Source organism: Zootoca vivipara, chromosome 9 (genome assembly GCF_963506605.1).
Source record: "Zootoca vivipara chromosome 9, rZooViv1.1, whole genome shotgun sequence".
Classification (NCBI taxonomy): domain Eukaryota; kingdom Metazoa; phylum Chordata; class Lepidosauria; order Squamata; family Lacertidae; genus Zootoca; species Zootoca vivipara.
The window spans coordinates 46,487,727-46,509,782 of NC_083284.1; the positions used below are offsets into that span (position 1 = coordinate 46,487,727).

The 22,056-nt window shown below is 43.6% G+C and overlaps 1 protein-coding gene across 1 annotated transcript in view; it reads left to right on the forward strand.

Annotated features, from left to right (window-relative positions):
* The window catches only part of GALNTL6 (polypeptide N-acetylgalactosaminyltransferase like 6), a 543,124-nt gene that overhangs the window by 426,973 nt on the left and 94,095 nt on the right, over positions 1 to 22,056 (forward strand). Inside the window, exons 6-7 of the mRNA XM_060278706.1 lie at positions 6,532 to 6,717; positions 8,605 to 8,788. Coding sequence (XP_060134689.1) covers positions 6,532 to 6,717; positions 8,605 to 8,788 — 370 coding nt within the window. The remainder of the gene's footprint in view (positions 1 to 6,531; positions 6,718 to 8,604; positions 8,789 to 22,056) is intronic.

The window sequence follows — 22,056 nt, forward strand, 5'->3', positions numbered from 1 at the left end:
TCAATTTAAATATATATGTTAGAAATAAAAAATAAAAAAATTATTTTTACAATTATTTTTATTCTTATTATTTTTCTATATCTCTAGACCAAGCAGAAACAAGGGTATACATTAACTATAAATCTGATGAAGTGGGTTACTATACTTTCTATATTTGCCTCTTAATTATTACATACAACATCAAAAATAAAAAATAATCATGATTAAGCTTGTGTTTGTTGGTATTATCAGTCATTCTAATAGTTGTCCATCTTCTTTTTCCTCGTCTTCTTCCTCGCCTTCTACTTCTCCAGCCGCCTCCAACTCTTCCCCGCTGAGATCCTCTATATCATCTCCCTTTCTCCGGGTTTGATCTTTGACTATCTTTGATTTATCTCCCCCCAGTTCTTGTGCATAAGTTCTATAAAATCTGTCCGCTGCCTCTGGCGTGTCGAATCTTCTCCATCTGCCCTTGAAGGAGAATGCTATTCCCTGGGGGTATTCCCATTTAAAAGAGATATTTTTTGCTTTTAATGGTTTAGCCAGAAATAAATATTTTTTTCTTTTGTGAACCAGTCTAGGTGGTATTTCTTTCATAATGTATATTTCCGTTTCTTCCATGATCAGCTTTTTTTGTGCTTTGGTTTTTAAAATTTTATTTCTTAGCCACATGTTCGTAAAAGATACAAGGCAATCTCCCGGCCAGTTATTTGCTTTCGCTTTTTTAGAGTTAACTCTGTAGACCTCCTCTATTCTAGTTTCGACATCAAGCTCTTCTAGGTCTAGCCATTTTGCCAGGGCGCTTACTAGACGTTTTCCTATATTTTCGTTGGATAGTTCTGGAATGTTCCTGAATCTCAGGGATTTCTCCTTTAATTTCATTTGCATCATCGCAAGAGCATCTTGCGATGCTTCTAGGGCGGCGTTTTGTTCTTCCATGTCCTTCTTTATCTTCTCTAATTCCTTCTTCCCCTCTCTTTTCTCTTTTGCCATGTTTTTCAACGTTGTCTCCAGTGATTGGTGTTTATCTATTATCTCTTGGGTCAATTCCATTGTCTTATTGGACTTTTCTTCTATGTTGTTTATTTGTTCTTTTATTTCCTGTTTTTCTTTTTCACTAGAGTCCATTTTCCCTTCCATATTTTCTACTTTATCTTCCAATTTTTTTATCCTTTCGTTCATCTCCTGTTTAATTTCTGAGAGGTCTTGCTTAATTTTCCCTATATCATTTTTGAAATCTTGCTTGATCTCTCCAATGTCGTTTTTGAGACTTAAAATCAGCTCCTTGAGATCCAATTCATGCTCTGCTGATGAGGTTCTTCTCTGGTTGGAGGCTCCTGTCGCCAGGTTCTTTTGCTTATTCATTTTATATAGATTGTCCTGCCAAACCTTGTTTGACCACACGATGTCGCTCTCTGTCTTATACACCTCAGGAGCGTTATTATGACTGTTAAGGTCAATCTGTAGTCGCTGAAAGTCACTTTGTTACAGATTGCAGAGTACGTTGGTTTAAACACACACACACACACACTTCAGAAACAGAGGAGAAATTATGAGGCTGCTTATGTAGCGCTGTGGGTTAAACCACAGAGCCTAGGGCTTGCCGATCAGAAGGTCGGCGGTTCGAATCCCCGTGATGGGATGAGCTCCCGTTGCTCGGTCCCAGCTCCTGCCAACCTAGCAGTTCGAAAGCATGTCAAAGTGCAAGTAGATAAATAGGTACAGCTCCAAGAGGGAAGGTAAACAGCGTTTCCGTGCGCTACTCTGGTTCGCCAGAAGCGGCTTTGTCATGCTGGCCACATGACCTGGAAGCTGTACGCCGGCTCCCTCAGCCAATAAAGCGAGATGAGCGCCGCAACCCCAGAGTCGGTCACAATTGGACCTAATGGTCAGGGGTCCCTTTACCTTTACGCAATGTAATGTTCCTCAGATGGAGATATTCATGAGGCCAGTCACAGATCTTATTTCTTAACGTGTTCTCAATTGTGTTCGTTCTTATTTACAAAATAGTAGCTTTGAGATGGGAAATATATGCTGTTCAGGCCACATTCAATTCCTGAAGCCCTTTCTTTAACACTGGGTCCGAGTACAAAACTCCAGCTTCACATATTTTTTTAAAAAAACAGTCACGAGTGTGTTCACACCACGACTTCAGTCACATTTCATTTGTGTGTCTTCCTGGCTCCCTCTGAAATAATCTTTATGTTGCTATTTAGACATTTTCTGTCCAGGGCTGGTGCAGAGTAGTGACTAAGAGAGGAAAACAGGGATCAGGAAGTTCTTGGTTCAAATCTCATGTCCGCAATCAATTCACTAGGTAGCCTTAGGCAAGGCAGTCTCTCTCAGCCTTAGTCCTTCCAGCTAGGACAACCAACCATGCCCTAGGGGGCCCCCAACCTCTGATCCTGGCATCCAGCTAAAGTGTGGGCATGTTTTAAGGGGGCATGTTCAGTGTAGGAGAGAATGAGCCAATGTAAACCTGAACTGGGCAATGCCAGGGATGGCTATGGGCAGGATTCCTGCTTTGCACTAGATGACCCTCGGGGTCCCTTCCAACTCTACAGTTCTACGTTGTGCTTCTTGATTCTCTCTCTGCATCTGTCCACACCCTTCGCTCCTTGTTTCTTCCAGTGCAGCTCTTAAAGGAGCATTGCTCTCACAACTCCCTTTTTCTGATAATCAAATGGATAGCACCTATGCATTGTAGGCAATAATATGTTCCAAGAAAAAAAAACAGCAGCATGAATGTGAAAGAAAACAAAAAATCATCCCCGCTCCCCTCCCCCTACACAAATGCCATCTGAATATATTAAGCACTGTCTTTGTGGTGCTTTGGGTTGTCTTGTAGGTCTTCTTTGGAGTTTTTCGCCCAGGGTAGGATATTTCTGGCTTTTGCTGAAGCTTACCGTCGCATTGTTGAGAATCTGCTTTCTCAGCATGTCATGGTGCCCCAGGTTCAAGTTCCTCAGCGTTCCCTTCTATGAGTTGAAGATGCCATCTGTTCATCCTGTGCGATTCACCACCCGATGTCAAGACCCTCTCACCCCACCCGTCTGGAGCTTGATAAACCATATGGTTGTTTTTTGTTGCATAGCAGGAGCGCAAAGCAGGGACTGGCAAGGCACGTGTTGAGCACCCCCCTCCCTGTCAGTTCTGGATGCATTTTGCACTGGTGACTTACTGGAATCGTTTCATTGGTTATTTCAGTCGTGGATGTTTATAGTTTAATGATTTGGTGGAGTTGTTTTATTGCTCATTTTAGTTATGGTATATTTGTAATTATTCTGTATTGGGTTTTATGTTTTGTAAAATGCTTAGAAGCCATCTGGGTGTTAAGCAGTGGTGTGTGTGTGTGTGTTTGTGTGTGTGTGTAAAGAAGAAGATGAAGAAGAAATGTGTAGGCGTCGTTCATACCCTATTTGCCCCAATTCAGATAAATTACCGGTATTAGAGGAGGGGGAACATCAAATAGTGTTACCACTGATTTTCTTGGCAATGCCTTTGCGTCTTTAACAACTGCATGACAGGCAGAAAACCAAACTGAGTAACTTTCACTATCACTTCATGCTGCACTGTTTTAATTTCTTGTGACCACATAGCTACTTTAGGGCCAGGCAGTGTCAGTGGGGCAGGGGCAATTCTAACATAGGAGCAGGAAGGTTGGCAACCTTGATTTAAGTGCATCTCAGGGAGCTGAACTAAGCATTTGGGCATTCTGCTTGGGCACGCTTAATTACCAGGAGAAAAAAGCAAACTGTCTTGCTGCTGCTATTCTTTCTATAAACTCATGTCTGCATTAAATGAAGATAAAGATGGCCACACACACACACACACACACACACACTACAATGGAGAATTTGTTTATAGGCTATCAGTAAAGGGGACATAATGCTGCCCTTCATCATTGCTTGTCATACCACTGACAACCTATAAAACTTCTGCTTCTGCATAACTCTTTATTTGTCTGTTCCTGTGCCAGCTTAGACCCTGACAGGTGCCTGGCATGTATCAGCAGTATGATTTATTACCTCATTTAATAAACAATGTGAAGAAAAGAATGAGATATTTTCTTTTAAAATTACAAATTAGGAGCCTCCTCTCTCTGTTTAATGACAAGAGCCCTGGCTTCATCTCTATTTGAGGTGCTCCATTTATTGCCCGGGCGGTGGGGTTGCTGCCTGTTGTTGGGGTTTTTTGTCGCTCTACAGCCTGTCCCTGGAAGTGAAATTTATGCAATACCCCAGCATACAAATGAAAGCATCCTAGCTGAATATTATATTGACATGGCAAGCTTTCCTGAATGGATTCCACTGACAATAAATAGCCTGGATGTGTTGTCTCCCGAAGATTTAATGACCACTTCATTTCAGCTGGATTTCTCTTTTCCACATAACAATATAATTCTGCAGAAAAATTGCCCAGACATTTCCCTCCCCACCCCACACCCCCGCTTCTACTCTTGACACAGAGTATGTAGGTTTATGGGAATGCTAGACTTTGCCAGCTTTGAGCGGACTTGCCATGGCTAGGGACATTTCCATGCAACCACTTCATGCTCTGAACACACCGGTTGGACAGTCATTTCCTCTTTCCAGAGAAACCTGGCAACTGTCAATCTGTGAAGTATATGTAAACCAGGAGCATGTCTGAAAATATGCAGCCAATAGGTCTTGGACTTTTTGTGAGGTTTTTCCCACCTGGTGCCTGCCTCTCCTTCTTGTTGGATGCCCCACTCCCCTACAAGCACAGATTGCTCTGTGATCCTTGGCTGGCTGTATCTAACTCATTTGATGCCCAAGCCCCTCTGAATCTGTCCCTTTTGGCTCAGGACTCAGACAAATCCAGTGCACAGCCCTACTATTTACATTAAAAAAAACCATGTACACATGCTTGCATCACAATCACACAATTAATTACATCCATGTAATTCATGGCTGGGACACGGGTGGCGCTGTGGTCTAAACCACAGAGCCTAGGGCTTGCCGATTAGAAGGTTGTTCATTTGAATCCATGTGACAGGGTGAGCTCCTGTTGTTTGGTCCCTGCTCCTGCCCACCTAGCAGTTCGAAAGCACATCAAAGTGCAAGTAGATCAATAGGTACCACTCCGGCGGGAAGGTAAACCATGTTTCCGTGCGCTGCTGTGGTTCGCCAGAAGCGGCTTAGTCATGCTGACCACATGACCCGGAAGCTGTACGCCGGCTCCCTCAGCCAGTAAAGCAAGATAAGCGCCGCAACCCCAGAGTCGTTCACGACTGGACCTAATGGTCAGGGGTCCCTTTACCCTTTACCTTTTATTCATGCCTAGCCTAGCCCATGGTGGCTGGTAGGAATAGGTGAAGTTTTCTGTTTTGACTTCTGTTCCCTTTGCATTTTTCCAATCTTATGTTCAGTACTCTGCATTTCCACACAAGTTTGCATTTTAAAAAGAAGTCATTGTGAAAATTATTTAGCATGTTGGTGTGAATTTTTCCTAATGTACACATTGTGCACACTATTCTGCCTAAGTACACATCTTTGCGAATAATTCTTTTTTGTGCTATTTTCACTAATATATGCATTTTATGCACTTTACCTAATATATGCATTTTGTTACACATTACTTAGCTAGAGAATTGCATTGCAAACTTTGGAAAGTGTGAATTTTAAAGGATGACTGTTCACTTACTGTTTTGGAAAGTGTTGATTAGGTAGGCTCACTTTAAATGACTACTCACTACTGGGGGGGGCATCCTTCACAACTGGAGATACATATGGTTTGATCTATTCAAAGAAAGAAATGAATTGTATAGGGTGAGGTGCTTCGTGCAGTGTTTGTTTGTTTATTTTTTGTTATGAATGTACTCAATAAAGTTGTTTTTGAAAGGGCAAAACTGCAGGTGGTGATACAATTCTGTTGTTTATGTTGAATTAGAAGGCAAAAAGAGAAACGGAAAACTCCCAAAGGCACCGTCTCCTGATGCAAACGCAGAAGGATTGAATAAGACAAAATACTGCTTGCTTTTATTAGCAAAGTCTTTGCAACTGTTCACTTGCTACAAGCTGTTGTCCAATTGCTGAGGTTGCTCTAAAGTTGATTCCCTCTTGGCCTTACCCGTCAAAGCCCGTCAGTTATCTTGACTTCACAGCTCAATTTTTTTTTCTGTGTGTCTTTTTGCATAATTAATAGGACTAGCAAGCCCACTTGGAAAGGGCATCATTTACAAAACCATATGCCAGAATGTTCATCTGGCCTTAGGCAGAAGGCACTGGAGGGTCAATGAACACCCTGCAGTCATTTTGGCTGTGATTATATGGTTGATGGAAATTTGCCAACGGTGAATGTGCCGTGAAAAGGTCTAAAATGTCACTGGCTTCCTCTGTGTGTTTAAACATTTGCAATTTATGAAGCATTTCAGAACAGGCTCTGCAAATAATAAGGAACTCTGAATGCGCTAGAAAGGAAAGCTATTGAGTGCTGTGTTGGTAAATATTATGTGTTGTCCGGTGTCATATGTTCTCAGCTCAACCGTTCATAGGTAATGTTTCCATGTTCTCCTCCATGTCTTTGCAGAACACTTGAGAGAAAAGCTGGAGGAATATATGGCACGTTTTGTCAAAGTAAGAATTGTGCGCACCAAAAAACGGGAAGGGCTCATTCGCACCAGACTACTTGGAGCCTCAATAGCTAAAGGAGAAGTCTTGACCTTCCTCGACTCCCATTGTGAAGTCAACGTGAACTGGCTGCCTCCTTTACTTAGTAAGTTATACTGGAACTTACAACATTAGGATTTTCATGGTACTGAAACATATACTTTATCCCATGAATACGAATACATTCAGGATGCACAATCTGTGGCTTCCAAAATTTTATTTAGGACAACCTGCCAACAGCATCTATAAATCACCTGTATATTTGGACCTGGAAGTGAAACTTCCTAGACTGTGGTGCAAAATAGGATTAGCAGAAGAAACATGATGAGAATTAAAATGTTTAGGATGGAACTCTAATTCATTTGGGCTGAATTCAGCACTGGTAGCTTGAGTTGCCCACTAATGGATCTTGAGGCAGCATGTTTTGAAACAGCCTTCCCCAATCTGGTGTCGCCCAGATGTTTTGGACCACAACTCTCATCAGCCCCAGCCAGCACAGCTGTTGTATTCTGAAACATTTAGAAAGCACCATGTTGGGCGACAGCTGTTTTAGATTTGAACATCTGACCCTATTCTGTGCCTTTTATAGAATTATTTGTTTATGTTGTTAAGAAGAACTTAAAAATGAATATTTCCCCATATAATTTAGTTACTTTTCCACTAGTCCAACCTATTGAGGATGGAACAAAAAATTAAAAAAAAATCCTTCCAGTAGCAAAAAATAATAATATCCTTCCAGCAGCTCCTTAGAGACCAACTAAGTTCATCATAGGTCATAGGTATGAGCTTTCGTGTGCATGCACACTTCTTCAGATACCTGAAGAAGTGTATCTGAAGAAGTGTGCATGCACACAAAAGCTCATACCTATGACGAACTTAGTTGGTCTCTAAGGTGCTGCTGGAAGGATTTTTTTTATTAAAAAATTGTTTCGACTACGTCAGACCAACACGGCTACCTACCTGTAACTAGTACTATTGAGGATGGATGAGCAACAATGGAAAACACAGCACTTGAACCAGGAGGACATGTCCGCTTGGATGATTCTGGCACATCTGCTTGGGAAAAAACCTCAGAACTGTTATATTTGGGGGTTACTTCACTGGAACTTTGGAAATCTGAGCCTGTTGACCATTTACCATCTTAATCAATGGCTCCCACCAAGAGAAGCTATCATAGCTATGCATCTAATGTGTTCTACGGGCTCTCTGTTTTGTTTAGTTGGTGCTGGTCATTGGCCGTAACAGAAAAGATTTGATTTGATTTGACCTATGCACCAGATTTTGCATTTTTCATGAATGTTGTAATACAGCTCTCATCAACTTAACTATACATCAAAATATACATGCTGAGAGAAAATATACTTTTTAAATATTTGAGATGGGTATGTTGCTCAGATTAAAACATTAACAGAACAGAATTCTGTGTCAAAGTGACGCAGGCAAGAATTAAATAGATATGCTCCTCCCTTGCCTCTGACCTCAGCTGCTATCAGAGAAGAAGCTGAGTTGCAGAAGTCTGATGTTCATATTTTAGGAGCCGGAATGAGCAGCATTTTCTCAGTGCATTCTTGCTGTACACACTCAAAGCTAAAATGACAATTCTTTTGCTTTCTGGTTTTTATTTTTTATTTTTTTGCTTGCTTGCTGACTCCTTAGGTGACAGATTGGGGACAGCTTAGAGCAGCAAAGTGACAGAGATATAGATGGCTTGACTTCTGTGGGTCTCGCTGGGATGTGACTCTCTTTGAAGAACTATAATGGCTTCTAATCACAGGCCGAGTGCGTTAAGCCCGTTGCAGATAGAGGCCAGATGCAGATTTGAAAACTGAAATGATTTTAGGGCCATGGGGAGATACTGAGGCAATTTTCAAGACTTTGAGAGGCGGAGGAAGAGGAGAAGTAAAAGCCTAAGGGATTCACTTAGTGGTAAATGTGATAGATGGCTTGGCTAGACGTATCTTCTTTTTTGTATTTTTATGCTTTCGTCTTTCAGATCAGATTGCGCTAAACCATAAGACCATTGTGTGTCCCATGATCGATGTCATTGACCACAATCACTTTGGGTATGAGGCACAAGCGGGAGATGCCATGCGTGGAGCCTTCGACTGGGAGATGTACTACAAAAGAATACCAATTCCACCAGAGCTCCTGAGGGCTGATCCCAGTGACCCTTTTGAGTAAGTAGCAGCAATACCAAGCATTAGAATGAGACATCGCAGGCAGCAGTTGAAAGAACTGTGGCTGCAGCAATAGAGGCAGGGCCTTCTGGGCAAATTAACCACAAATTAAAGATGGCAAATGGGAAGCAGCAACAAGCAAGAGAATGGTGGGAAAGGTCAAGATGTGGAATCACAAAAAGAGGCAGATCACTCTCTAGAGTTCCACTGCCCCTGCTGCTCTCATTTCAGCAAGGAAGAATCCAGCCAGCAAAAGATTCCTGTTCTTTACTGCTAGCAGGGGGGAATATTGGGAGTGATTGGGGAATAAATGCATCTGTGCTGATTTTTGTTGCTATTCCATGGAGTAGCCTTTGAAGAGACATTAGTTTATTATTTCTTTGCTAGAGATTGATGCAACAGATGAATCAAAAGTAAGCTTGTTTTCAGCTAGTAAAGCCCCTATGTATGATTGATGGTGTTGCTACCATATACATCCTGCTATAATTTAAACACAGGGGTATAAGGCAGCTGACTTGTGAATAATCTCAGATAAGACATCGCCTTATCCCTGGTATTGGGTGGATGAGATAATTCACAGTAACAATCTCCCAAGGCGCCACAAAGTTGAGTCCATTTTTACTTTGATTTTATTTTTGCCTGTCATGCAAAGGGGGATTTATCCTCATCAGCCAAGAAAGTGAGAGGAGAGGGCACCAAGGGAGAGGAAGTGGAGTTATGGCCAACGATCAAAACCACAAGCCAGTTAAACTGAAGTGCTTAGTATTCAGAAGCTGATTCGGCTCTTTTCATGGTAGAGGGACTAAATCAGGAGGCGTTCAAGATGCTGCTGTGAAATGGAGTCCCATGTATGTAACCAAATAACACTAACGTCATCAAACACCATTATTTTGTGCACAGATGCTAGTTACTCTTATTAAAGTACCAAGTAGCATTCAGACATGATAGCTGCCAACTTTCCTAGTTCCTTTTCCTTTTTACGACTATGAACAGGCAAGAAAGGGTATATGATTACTGTGGTCAAGCCCTCTTGGACAGTGGATTTGCATTCCTGAAATAACCACAGCAAGAAGACCAAGGCTGTGGGAAAGCAGGGAATCCCTGGCCCAATGACCCATTGACCCACACCAGCTTGACAAAGCACTGCGAGGTCGGAACAAGATAGAACATGGTAAGATAAAGCTGAACGTAAGGCAAATCAGGACAATCAGGGAGCTTATTGGTCCAGCAAATGCCTGGAGCCAGCTGTGATGTTAATTAAGTAGATTTATGGCAAAGACGGTGTCCCAGGCTCTTCCTCCTTGTAGGAACACTGTGGGTTTAAAGGAACTGTATTTTATTCCGGAGGTTTGTACTGAAGCCTTCTGCTGCTTCTGGACATTGTATGGCAGTAGAGGAATATCCTTCCCAGCTGCATGTGCTCCTGGAAATCAGTCCAGTTGGAGTCAGAGGTTTGAGGTTTGCCTAACTTCTAGGCACCAGGGATGGAGGGATTGTCTTCCCCTAGATAGAAATTTGAACCAGCCTCTCCCAGGTCCTAATCCAGTCTCTAGCCACTACAGTACTTTGCTGAAGTTCAGTTCCAGGACATCAACAAAATTTCACCACCAGTCTTGAAGCTTTACACTTTTCCAAAAAGTGTGCTCAGTTGCTTTAAGCACAATTGATCAGCCCATTTGTTTGGGATTATCAAGGCTTGCTCTTTTCTTAGAGGAAGCAACGCAGACTGGAGTTTTTTCTTGTTTCAGATTTACATTATGTTCCTAAAGTTTGGTAGTACATAACTCCCAGCGGAGGGACAAGTGCAACTTTAAAGGGAGATTAAAATCTGTTTGTTCTGTTTAAAAGTCTAAGAACTATTAATGCCTCCCCTGGTACTTCTAGCTTTTAACTGCATTTCACTCCTCAATAAATCTACCTGCTGCAATAAAATAGGGAGCACACGACTGCAGGCCACGTAAACAGCACCAACAGGCCATACCAAGAGGTTTGCATATCCATTTGCTTTACAAAAGGTCATAGAGCTGAATGGAGCCTCAGAGATCATCCAGCTCAACCTCCAGCACAATAAAGCAAAGTAAACTTCACTCTTCCAAAAATTGCTCAAGTGATAGTTCTATCTTAAAATGACTGCCCTTGCTTTGGTTAAATCCACCAGTGAAATTATATGCAGCTTCAGCATGCAACACACCCCCTTCTCCCCATACACATAACTCCCTTTTGATTTATTTTGTTAAAATTTGGATTTTGCCATGTGCCATGTTCCAAAATGCCATTAATGAAAGTATGGGAACCATGTGCTTTGGTTTGCAACCAGCCCAGCCTTTCACTTGCTAATAGTTTGCTAAATATCCTTGCTCTATGTCATCAGAGTCAGCTCTAACATGGTGTAGACTGAGATGATCCCTCATCCCACTCTACATCGTCATTAGCTGCTGGCAGGTGGGAGCAGTGGACCCCCTAATCTGGCTTATTGCCCTAAAGTTGCCATGGAGATTGCAATTCTGTTGCCCATGTGATCAAGGTTCAGCTGCCAACTTCCCATCAAGGCTGGCATCAGACCTCAGGGGCCCCTCAACATGGTGCTGCCAATGACCTTCCACACCTCAACTTACATACACACATCCAATATAGCCGCAAAATCCCTGCTGTCATTCATTCTGCCTCCAAGGCAACAACACTACCCTTCTCTCTGTCATAGGGCAAGTACTGATCTCACGTGAGGCAAGGCTCTGGCCAGATGCAAGGAGAGGCAATGCAAGGTTCAGGCTGAGTTAGGGATGAAGGAGAAATTCAATTCATTTGAGCCAAGGCGCAGTCATCCGTTGAAATTCACACTTCTGTGAATTTTGCAGCTAAGGACTGTGTACAAAAATGCATATATTAGTGAAAATAGGATACAGAAATGTAGTGTATTTCACGGAAACATTTTGAAAAGTAAGTATGTTAGGTAAATTGCATTAAATTATTAGGAGAAAATCACTTTAAGATGTTGCTGAAACTTCAAAATGATTTTTTAAAAAATATGTCACAATCTGATGTGGAAATGTGGAGAACTGAACTTAAGTATGGAATAATGAGAAACTGATGGAAACCAACAGGATGCAAGGCAGGCCAGGCAACTTCAAGCGAGATGTAAGGCAGGGCTTTGGTTGAATGCAAGGCAACCTCCATGTTATCTCAATTCTCCATGTTATATCAATTCTGTGTTCTAATATGACATGTTAGGCCTGTCCTTGTAATCAATCAAATGGTAAACTAAGAAGCTTAAGACTTCACTGGACAAAATTATTAAGGAAAGCAATGCAGAGGAAATAAGTTCAGGATTGCTGGGGGGGAGAGAGAGATACTTTGGGCTGGCCCTGTGTGTCCTGTTGTTTTAAAACAATAGATCAGCAACAGTCCCTTGTTTAATATCAGCATCAGCCATCCTTACCTCACAAGAGGGCGGAGGGCAGCTGCTTGTGAAGTAAACAGACAGATCACTGGGGTCAAGGAGACCCAAGACTGACAAGAGGATGTGGAGGATAAACTGGGGTGGGGTGAGGTAATAGGTCTTGCCCTCTTTTATGTTTATGTTAAGATGATAGGAAGCCAGTTCCCAGCGTTTGAGACAGAATGCTGAATTCCAAACAGCTGAAAGAAAACTCCCGCTCATGGATTTGAGGGAAAGAAAGTGTGTGAAGTGAGGACCATTTCCTTAACTTCCCATGTGCTTTGGGAGAGTGCAGTCCAGAAACAGCACACTTGGTGGGGAGGAACCAGTGCACTAGCTTCTTGGCGGGTGGATTGCCCTTGCTTACTGGGAAGACAAGGAAAAACAGGGGAGATTGGTGCATTGCAAATGCACTAGTGGAGCCAATCTGGTGCTCCTGCCATTGTGTCTGCACTACACCAACCTTCCCATCACTTTGCCCTCTTCCTCATCAAAAGCAACAGCAACCCCACCTGCTGAGAAGGTAGCATAGCAGCTTCGCCCCACTGTCTGAGCCACTTCCAATTGCTTTGCACTCCCTTGCCTGCTGAATCCCGAAACACCAGGCTTGACTCTGAAATGAAGCTCTCAGGAGCTTCCGGTCTGACGCCATTTGCGATCGGCGGGGGATTTTCGGGCTCCGAAGTCCCCAGCGACCCAGAGGAGGGGGGGAGTCGCGAGGGCACCGCGACCCCTCGGAGAACCCCCGGATTTGGCTTTCCGGGACCGTGGGAACCCAGCCGAGCTCCGTTGAGTCCCGTCCGCCGCCCAGAATGCGCCTTGCGAGGTGCGCTGAGAGCCGGCGGAGCGGGACGGAGCCTTGGGTCGATTGCTACCTCTGGGATGCAAAGCTCCGTGCCGACGACAATTTGAGCGTCAGATACCTCCAAAATTGAATCAAGATCGGACTTGTAAGTAAAATTTGTTGGATTATTAAGAAGAAATCATTTGGTCCGGGGAGGGGAATCAAAAAAGGAAACGGAGGTCGTTCCCCCCCCATCCGAGACAAGCGAGCAATTACCAAGCCCGCAGCCAATACATTAGACCGGGACCTTAAAAACCGCTAAAAAAAAAAAATTAAGCAAGACCCTTCCCTGTGGGGCAGAGCCAAGGGAAGGAGAAATTCTTGTAGACCTCTGCAAAGAAAGGTTTGAATATGGGAACGAGCCCTCCATAAACCGGGAGGCGAGATCCTGGAAACAAAGTCCAGCCGACAGAGCGCTTCCACCGGTCAAACGAGGCACGGAAATATCAGAACTCTGGGACAAGAACGTTTAAATTGAGAAAAATTAAGTTGGATCTTATAAATAAATAAATAAAGGATCTGGAATCTGCGCCATCTTGGGGTAAAGAAACCATGCCTTCTTCATTGTAATTTGAGAACACAAAGGAACTGGATAGACACAACAATGAATTCCCAGCTGAGCAAAGAGAGACTGCAACTTTTGTTACAGCTTGTTCAAGAGCTGGGAGAAGATGTCCGGCAATATGGGAAACAGATACAAAGTCTTAAAGAAGTGCTACAAGAGTTTTCCCCAAATGACACTTTGGAACTACAGGATGAGATAGAAGAGCCTGAAACTGAAGAACCGGAGCAACTTGTGGGAGAAGTTGCAAAGGACATTGATTTTATGCAGACGGCTTCAACTCGGAATGCTGGTCTCTCGGTGGGAGGGGGAGTCCAGATTCTGGGCCACGTTATTCAAATAAAGATGGAAGTTTGGAGAAAGCTATGGTACTGGGGGGGAACAGAGAAGAAAGGTGGGAAAGAGAGGCGGAGAAAGAGAGTTGTGCAACAGAAGGAAAAGTGGAAAGAGGGAGGGGGTATGGAGTGGGCGAGGGATGGAGTGGGGTGAAAAAATAAAATGAATTTTAATATGGGATGTCTAAAATGGTTTAATAATGGACTGTTAAAAGGAGCTGGCCAAAGTTTGCAGGAAATCGCCAATCAGGGGAAGGAGGGGAGGGGGTTAAGAATGCTTTAATAATTTAAATAGTGATTTTAGTAAGAAAAAAATTGGGAATATTTTTTAGGGAAATTACAGGCTAAGGGGTTTAGTTTAGAGATTTGATTGAAATTTTTCTTTTTTGGATAAAATTTTATGTAAGATGAAAATAATTGGTGAAGTGATAATTAACATTATGAATTGTATTTGATACGAGAAAATTGCTGATGTGGGGTGTAAAATGAACTCGGGGAGGGAGGGACGGGGAAGCCGAAGTTATGTCAGTGAACATTGGATAAGATTTAAAGAATTTTTTCTTTTCTTTTTTTTTCGTTTTTTGCTATTTTTGCATTTTTCTTTTTCCTTTTTTTTCCTTTTTTTTCTTTTTTGTGCTCTTTTTCTTTATTGTTTCTGAGGTTAAGAGTCTATGTTATGATTATGTGATTAATGTTTAAATTGAAAATCTTCAATAAAAATTATTTGAAAAAAAAGAAAGAAATGAAGCTCTCAGAACAAAACCTGCCACTACAAACTATTCTACCCTGTCCTTATTACTGACATAAAACACAGGAAGTAATTAGCTGGTATAGAGCAAAAGTCGCTGTTTTGTACGTTTAATTTGATTTTATGCTAAAGACTGAATTTGGTTCTATTTAATTAAAACTCCTTTGGTTAATAAGTTTCCTATGGATTCAAGGATTTCAAACGGTTGCCCCTACCTTTTGAGAAAAGGCTTGAAGATGCTAATGAGGTTAGGATAAGTAGGATATAAAGAGAATAAACAAAGAAAAATGAAGCAGATACTGCCCAATGACTGCACACACTTTTAAAAATTGAATTTTGTTCTTAAAAAAGAGAGAGGCTTCAGCCAGCAAAAATAATCTATCAAAGTATCCAAAAGCAAAATGGAGCAGGTTAGAAAACACAGTTACCTGCTTTAAAGATAAAGAGAAAAGGCATATAGCTCCAGGCTCAGTCAAGCAGAAAATGAACATCTGATACCCTTCCTAGTGTTCCCCCTCTATGAGTGGTCTGGTGGGTGGCAACCTGAAAATAGGCTTTTTCTGCGGTGGCTTCGTGTTTGTGGAATGCTCTCCTCACGGAGGCTCGCTTGGCACCTTCACTACATATCATAATAAGAACAAAAACCCCACAAATAACTCCTTCCCACAAATACATTTAAAAGGCCATAGATTGTTTAAAAGTAAAGGGACCCCTGACCATTAGCTCCAGTCGTGACCGACTCTGGGGTTGCGGCACTCATCTCGCGTTATTGGTTGAGGGAGCCAGCGTACAGCTTCCGGGTCATGTGGCCAACATGACAAAGCCGCTTCTAGCGACCAGAGCAGCACACGGAAACACCATTTACCTTCCCGCTGGAGTGGTACCTATTTATCTACTTGAACTTTGATGTGCTTTCGAACTGCTAGGTTGGCAGGAGCTGGGACCGAACAACAGGAGCTAACCCCGTCACGGGGATTCGAACCACTGATATGGTGTCCTTGGTTCTAATAACCGTATTATCTTAAAGGTAAAGGTAAAGCACCCCTGACAGTTAAGTCCAGTCGCGAATGACTCTGGGGTTGCGGTGCTCATCTTGCTTTACTGGCCAAGGGAGCCAGCGTTTGTCCGCAGACAGTTTTTCTGGGTCATCTGGCCAGCATGACTAAGCCGCTTCTGGCGAAACCAGAGCAGCACACTGAAACGCCGTTTACCTTCCCGCTGTTTGCCTTACCTATTTATCTACTTGCACTTTGACGTGCTTTTGAACTGCTAGGTTGGCAGACCAGAGCAGCACACGGAAACACCATTTACCTTCCCGCTGGAGTGGTACCTATTTATCTAATTGCACTTTGATGTGCTTTCGAACTGCTAGGTTGGCAGGAGCTGGGACCGAACAACAGGAGCTCGAACCACCAACCTTCTGATGGGCAAGCCCTGGGCTCAGTGGTTTAGACCACAGCGCCACCTGTGTCCCATAACCGTATTATCTTACTATGGTTCAAACATAGTGAAAACCTAGCCTTTGGAGAGGAGGGTGGAATAGTGCTGGTTATGTCATGTTTTTAAAATAGAAACTAAAGGCAGTGCATGCCTGAACACAATAAGAAGGTCACACCATCTGCTTCAGATGTGTCACGCATCTGAAAAGAAACAACAATCAGTGTCTGGTCACTTTAAAAAAGAAGAAGATAACTGTCTGCCCAACTATTACTGCAGAGGATGCAAGCAGAGAAAATTGTATGACTATGTCTTGCCCCTACACCTGGGGTCGGCAACCTGCAGCTCCGGAGCCGCATGCGGCTCCTTTACAGCTTTGCCGTGGCTCTCTGCCCCTGCCTGGCTCACGCAGCCTCTTTAACCCTATCGGGGCTTCCTACTCGCCGGCTCCGAAATGGTGGACTTGCCGAGGCTGGAAGAGTTGGGTGACGGAGGCACGGATAGCCCAGCCCTGATAGGGTTAAAGAGACACGCTTGCTGGGAAAGAGAGAGGCGGGCGCGGCTGCGAGAAAGGGCAGCTTTTGAGGAGCCGCTGAAATGGTGTTGTTGCTGCTGCTGCTGCCGCCTCCTCGGGAGGCGGAGGTGGGGCGAGCGGGAGAGGTGTGTAAGGGGTGGGGGCTCGTCTCTTTCCTAGGGGGGGAAAAGAGGGGTAGGAGGGTGGTCGAGTGCTCTTGGTTCGCTTTATTTATGAGTTCTGTGTAGCAGAGGGGAGCTGGCACTGGAATTTTGTGAATCGGTTAAAATCTCAATTTTATATTAATTGTTAAAGTAAAGCCTCCTTGCTGGCTGCTTTTCGTTGATCAGTCCATTGTAACATCAGCGGGTTTGGAATGCACACCTATTGTCTTATCTGATCTCTCCCAATTGAGAGTGTGGATTGAAAGTGTAAACACATAGCACCTTTGAAGTCAGGAGCTGAAAAAGGGGTTTCCTCAGTCTTAGAGTCCCATCTGTTACTCATTCATAAAATGTATAAGGTCCTTTTTCCTGCCCCCTTTTGATGACAGGACGGAGGAAATAACAATTAAATGTTGGGGTGTTTTGACCTTTTGTTTGAATGATAAAAAAGTGGTTTCCTTTAACAAGATCTACCATTTGAAGTGTATTCCACAGGATGCAAGGCTGTTTTCCAATCCAAACCTGATAGTGACTTTTCTCTTTTATTTTCTCTTTCCACCCCTTTCCCCATGCTTCTCTCTCTTTCCCCACACTCCTCCCCCCCCCAATTCCTTTTAGGATTTTCAGTTTTCGCTTCACTCCCCCCCCCCTCACGGTGTTTCCCTCTCAAACTGGTCCTCCTTTTCTTCTATCCCCCCCCATCCTCATTGCATCCTTCTTCTCTCTGCCCCCCTTTGCCACACACACACACACACACACACACACACACACAGAGAGAGAGAGAGAGAGAGAGACTGTTTGTTCCCCTGCCCCCTTTCCTTGCATGTCAGAACTGGAGCTTGAATAAGTTCTTCTTTCTGCTCTGCTACAATATAAACCTACCCTTCACATTCTTGAGCACTGTTCTTTCATTCACCCCCCTTTTTTGCTTGCTTCTGTTCTATAGCTGCAATATCAGCTCTCTCCCCCTTCAATACATACTTCAATACAGTAAATCTCTTGCTGATTGGTGCTGATTCAAAGTCTCTTGGAGGGCACCAGGTTGACAAAGGCTGCTTTACACAGCCAGCGTTCTACACTTCCCCACCTCTACTTGCTCCCCTGTGGTTTGTGTGTGTGCCCCGCCCTCTTCGCCCGCTCTGCCTTTCCCCCCTCCTTCCCTTTGGAAAAGGGAATACTCTTCCATGCCTTTTTTCCTGCTCTGTAACTGGATTAGTTTTGAGCATGGAACAGCTGTATTAAAAATCCAGAGAATGCAATAAAGCATCACTTAATATTTGGTTAAAGGATTATTTCATACAATCATAGAATTGTAGAATGGGAAGGGTCCCGAGGGTCATCTAGCCCAACCCCCTGCAATGCAGGAATCCTGCCCACAGCTGTGAGCCATCCCTGGGTAGGCTCGAACCACCAGCCTTGTGGTTAACAGCCAGACGCACTGACCCATCAAACTGTAAAGAGCAACTGGTTCTTATTATTAAACAATTCCTGCACCCGACATACAGAGGAAATGAATCATAAGCGATCTCTGTGCTGTGAAAAAACAACAACACCTCTACAGTATTGATTGTTAATTTCTGCCAGGCCAGACTGTTGCTCAAAGGAGCAGGAGTGGTGAAAGAAGTTTGCAACCTTAATTTCATATGAAAACAGCTGTCTGGCAAACTGCTTTCTGAAGCACTTTCCCCCTCTTTTGAAAAGGCATGGGGCTTGGGCCAAGCAGGGAGGGGAGGGACTTCAGGCAGGGAGATGGGTGAGGTGCTGGGTGAGGTGCAAAGAGAGGTGGGTCTCGGTTAGGACCGTTAGGTGTAAAGGGGGCAGGGTTTGGTGAGCTGTGGGGGAAATAGGGTTGGCAAAGGGGATGGCGAGTGGAGCAAGCAGGGGTGGCAGCCTGTATAGGATGAGGGGCTTACATCTAGGCATGCTAGGAAGCCGCTACCCCTTTGGACAGTTTTAGAAATGGAGTCAGGGAACTAGGCTGGGAGTGGAGAACAGTGTGTTCTTTAGAGGCTGCTGGATCAGGCCAATGGCCCATCTAGTCCAGCATCCTGTTCTCACAGTGGCCAGCCAGACGCCTGTGGGAAACCCACAAGCAAGACCTGAGCACAAGAACTGTTAAGTGAAAGTCCTTTTTTTCTTCAGATTGACAGCTGACTGCACGATCCTGTATATATAGCATTAAGTTAAGAAACAATATATGCAGTGTTATATTTGTTTTAAATGTCGCAATGGTTTTGCGGCTCCCAGTTTTTTTTTTCCTTCAGAAGCGGGTCCAAGTGGCTCTTTTTGTCTTAAAGGTTGCAGACCCCTGCCCTACACAGACAATCAAAGCTATTCTGCCAGATAAACTTTTGCTGTGACAGTGCTAGGCAGCTTGCTGAACAACCATTGGCAGCCTTAGCAGGTAACATTTGGAATTAAATTACCTCTTTTGACCATCATCTTGTTTTGCAGTGGGAGCAGAGGCTTCCTACAGGACACTTTATTGCTGTGCAGAAATGCTTGATTGTGGAGAATTGGGACACTCTTACCCCCTTGAAATACGAACTGTTAGTTTATATTGCACTTACATCCACATTGTCGCTCACATAGCAGATTGCTTCCTGATTACAGAGCAAACAAGAGCCCAGCTGCAGAAAATGCAATCTTTGTTTTTGTCCTGGGATTTTTTATCCATCTTTTTTTTGTTTTTTTAAATAATTGTAATAATAATCATTAAGTCCTTGTTCCATGGACTTATAGTTCCAATTATAGAGGAGATAAAAGAAGAATTTTGTTTGAATATTTGTAGTCCAAGTTATGTGGTCTCCCATTCCAGAATGTATGATTCTGCATTCAGCTCATGATAGGAGGCAGATGATGCATAGAAAAGAAGAAAAATCTCTGGCAGACTTTATGCAGCACACTTGGAGACACAACCAGAGTCTTCTTGGGGCTGCTAGGCCACAGTTGCCCAGACAAACCAAAAGGGAATTAGGCACTCCTCTACAAAGCCTATACCTTAGGCCTAAGAAGTTACGTTTGAGCTATTTCCCCTGTCATTTCCTATGCTTACTGTGCCTTTTATAGGTTGTGTTCTATATTGCAATAAGTCAATCAACAATTCTGAGTATGCAGCTCTTCGATCCCTTTTCAAAGACTATGCAATGCTATGCTTTTTGGGACATAGCAGGACAGCATGCTATGCCTTTTGGTTTGCCTCAGTATTTTTTCTTCCGCAATGTGCATACCAATTGCTGGTGTGCATCAAAGTTATAGGGCAGCCTTCCCCAACCTGGTGCCATCTGGATGTTGTTGGAACACCAGTCCTGATGGGAGTCACAGTCCAACAACATCTAGATGGACCAGGTTGGTGAAGGCTGTTGTAGGGGATCCTGGGACATCTGGGACACATGCACCTCAATATCAGTTTCCTCACCAGTGTGCTAAATTGCAGGGGAGAGAGTGTTGCTATTCAGGATGCAATTCTATATCAATAAACCTGGCACCTCATTAAAGCCAGTGGGGCTTTTTTCAGATTAGGCATGGAGTGCTTTAGCGACGCGGGTGGCGCTATGGGTTAAACCACTGAGCCTAGGGCTTGCCAATCAGAAGGTCGGTGGTTTGAATCCCCGCAACGGGGTGAGCTGCTGTTGCTCAGTCCCAGCTCCTGCCAACCTAGCAGTTTGAAAGCACGTCAAAGTGCAATAGATCAATAGGTACCACTCCAGCGGGAAGGTAAATGGCGTTTCCGTGTGCTGCTCTGGTTCGCTAGAAGCGGCTTTGTCATGCTGGCCACATGACCTGGAAGCTGTACGCCGGCTCCCTCAGCCAATAACATGGGATGAGTGCCGCAACCCCAGAGTCGGTCAAGACTGGACCTAATGGTCAGGGGTCCCTTTACCTTTACTGAAGTACCTTGCTGCTGAGCAAATTTGGAGAGTCTGGACATAACGTTTTATGGGATATAGTTTATAAGTTATATAACAAATATATATATGTTTCCTAGGCAAGAGGGAAATGTACACTCCGAAGCTAAGGTTTCCAAAACTCTGCACTGGTAGCATGCCCTTTGGATAAAAAGTTGATGGTTTCGGGAAAGCACTGAAGTTTCCCTGGTTTCTGCTCTCCATGGTTCCATGGCTCTGCTTTCTCCCTTTCTAAGTAAAAATAAATTGCTTCTTTCCAGAGCTGTCAATTTCCCGCTACATTCCATTAACTTGAAAGGATATTTGGGGGTGCTTTCATATGTCATGCAATTGGTATCGAATCAGGTCAGCACATGCGCTCCAGTGGCCAATTTCGGTGCGTGTCAAAGCAGTAAAGTGGCTGCTGTGCTGTATGTGGTGGCTCCCGTGATAAGCATTGTGTTTGTTTGGCTAGCAATGTGACTCCATTGCCCTGCATTAGCTACCTCTGCCACTGAGAGCCTAGCCAGCAGCATTGCATATTAGTGGGCTGTTGCTCCACTGAATTTTGAAACTTGGTTGTCAAGGGACAAAGTTTCAGTCAGTGTGGGGCTCTCCTGTATCAAGGCCCCACATCACAAGATTTGCCTCATACGGAAATTGACTTTCCTTATGTCATTGTGCTTCCTAAACCTTGCCTTATAAATTGAAGTAGCCCAAGGTTCATTTTCCTAAACTGTCATGAATGCCTTTTAAATTGAAGAATCCCAGGGTAATTACTGGAGCCAAACACATTTTCTGCTGAAATGGTAGGGAAAGAAGGTCAGTAGGAGGAGAGGTGACCTGTTGCCCTGGGCAAATTACTTGAGTCTGACAATAAGATACTCATTGACGTGACTTGGCTTTCCAAATTTAAAGAATGAACACATCCAGATAGAGAAAACAGAATTCGCAATCTGCTTAAGAAGAAAGGTAAAGTATACTGCTTTTAAAAAATAATAACTCAGTTGAAAACCTTGGCCCAGAGCATGGGCCGAATTTCGGGCTAAATTAACAGTTTGCAAAGTGGCATGGTTTAGAAGCCTTTCCCTACATAAAATAAGTTAAATTCACAGCAGGGGAGTTTTCCATCCCTATGTAGCCACCTGTGATGCCCCAGGAGAAGAAGGGGCAGGAAAGTTTCCTTCCATGAACTTCCTTAGGTTACCTAAGGATACAGGCCATTACTACTAACTAAATATTGAACAGCACTCTGAGTCAAGTTTAACTTTTTCCTGCCGTGCAAGCATTCAGGAGTGACTCGTCCAGTGGGGCAGAGCTACAGCAATAGTGTCCCAGCCA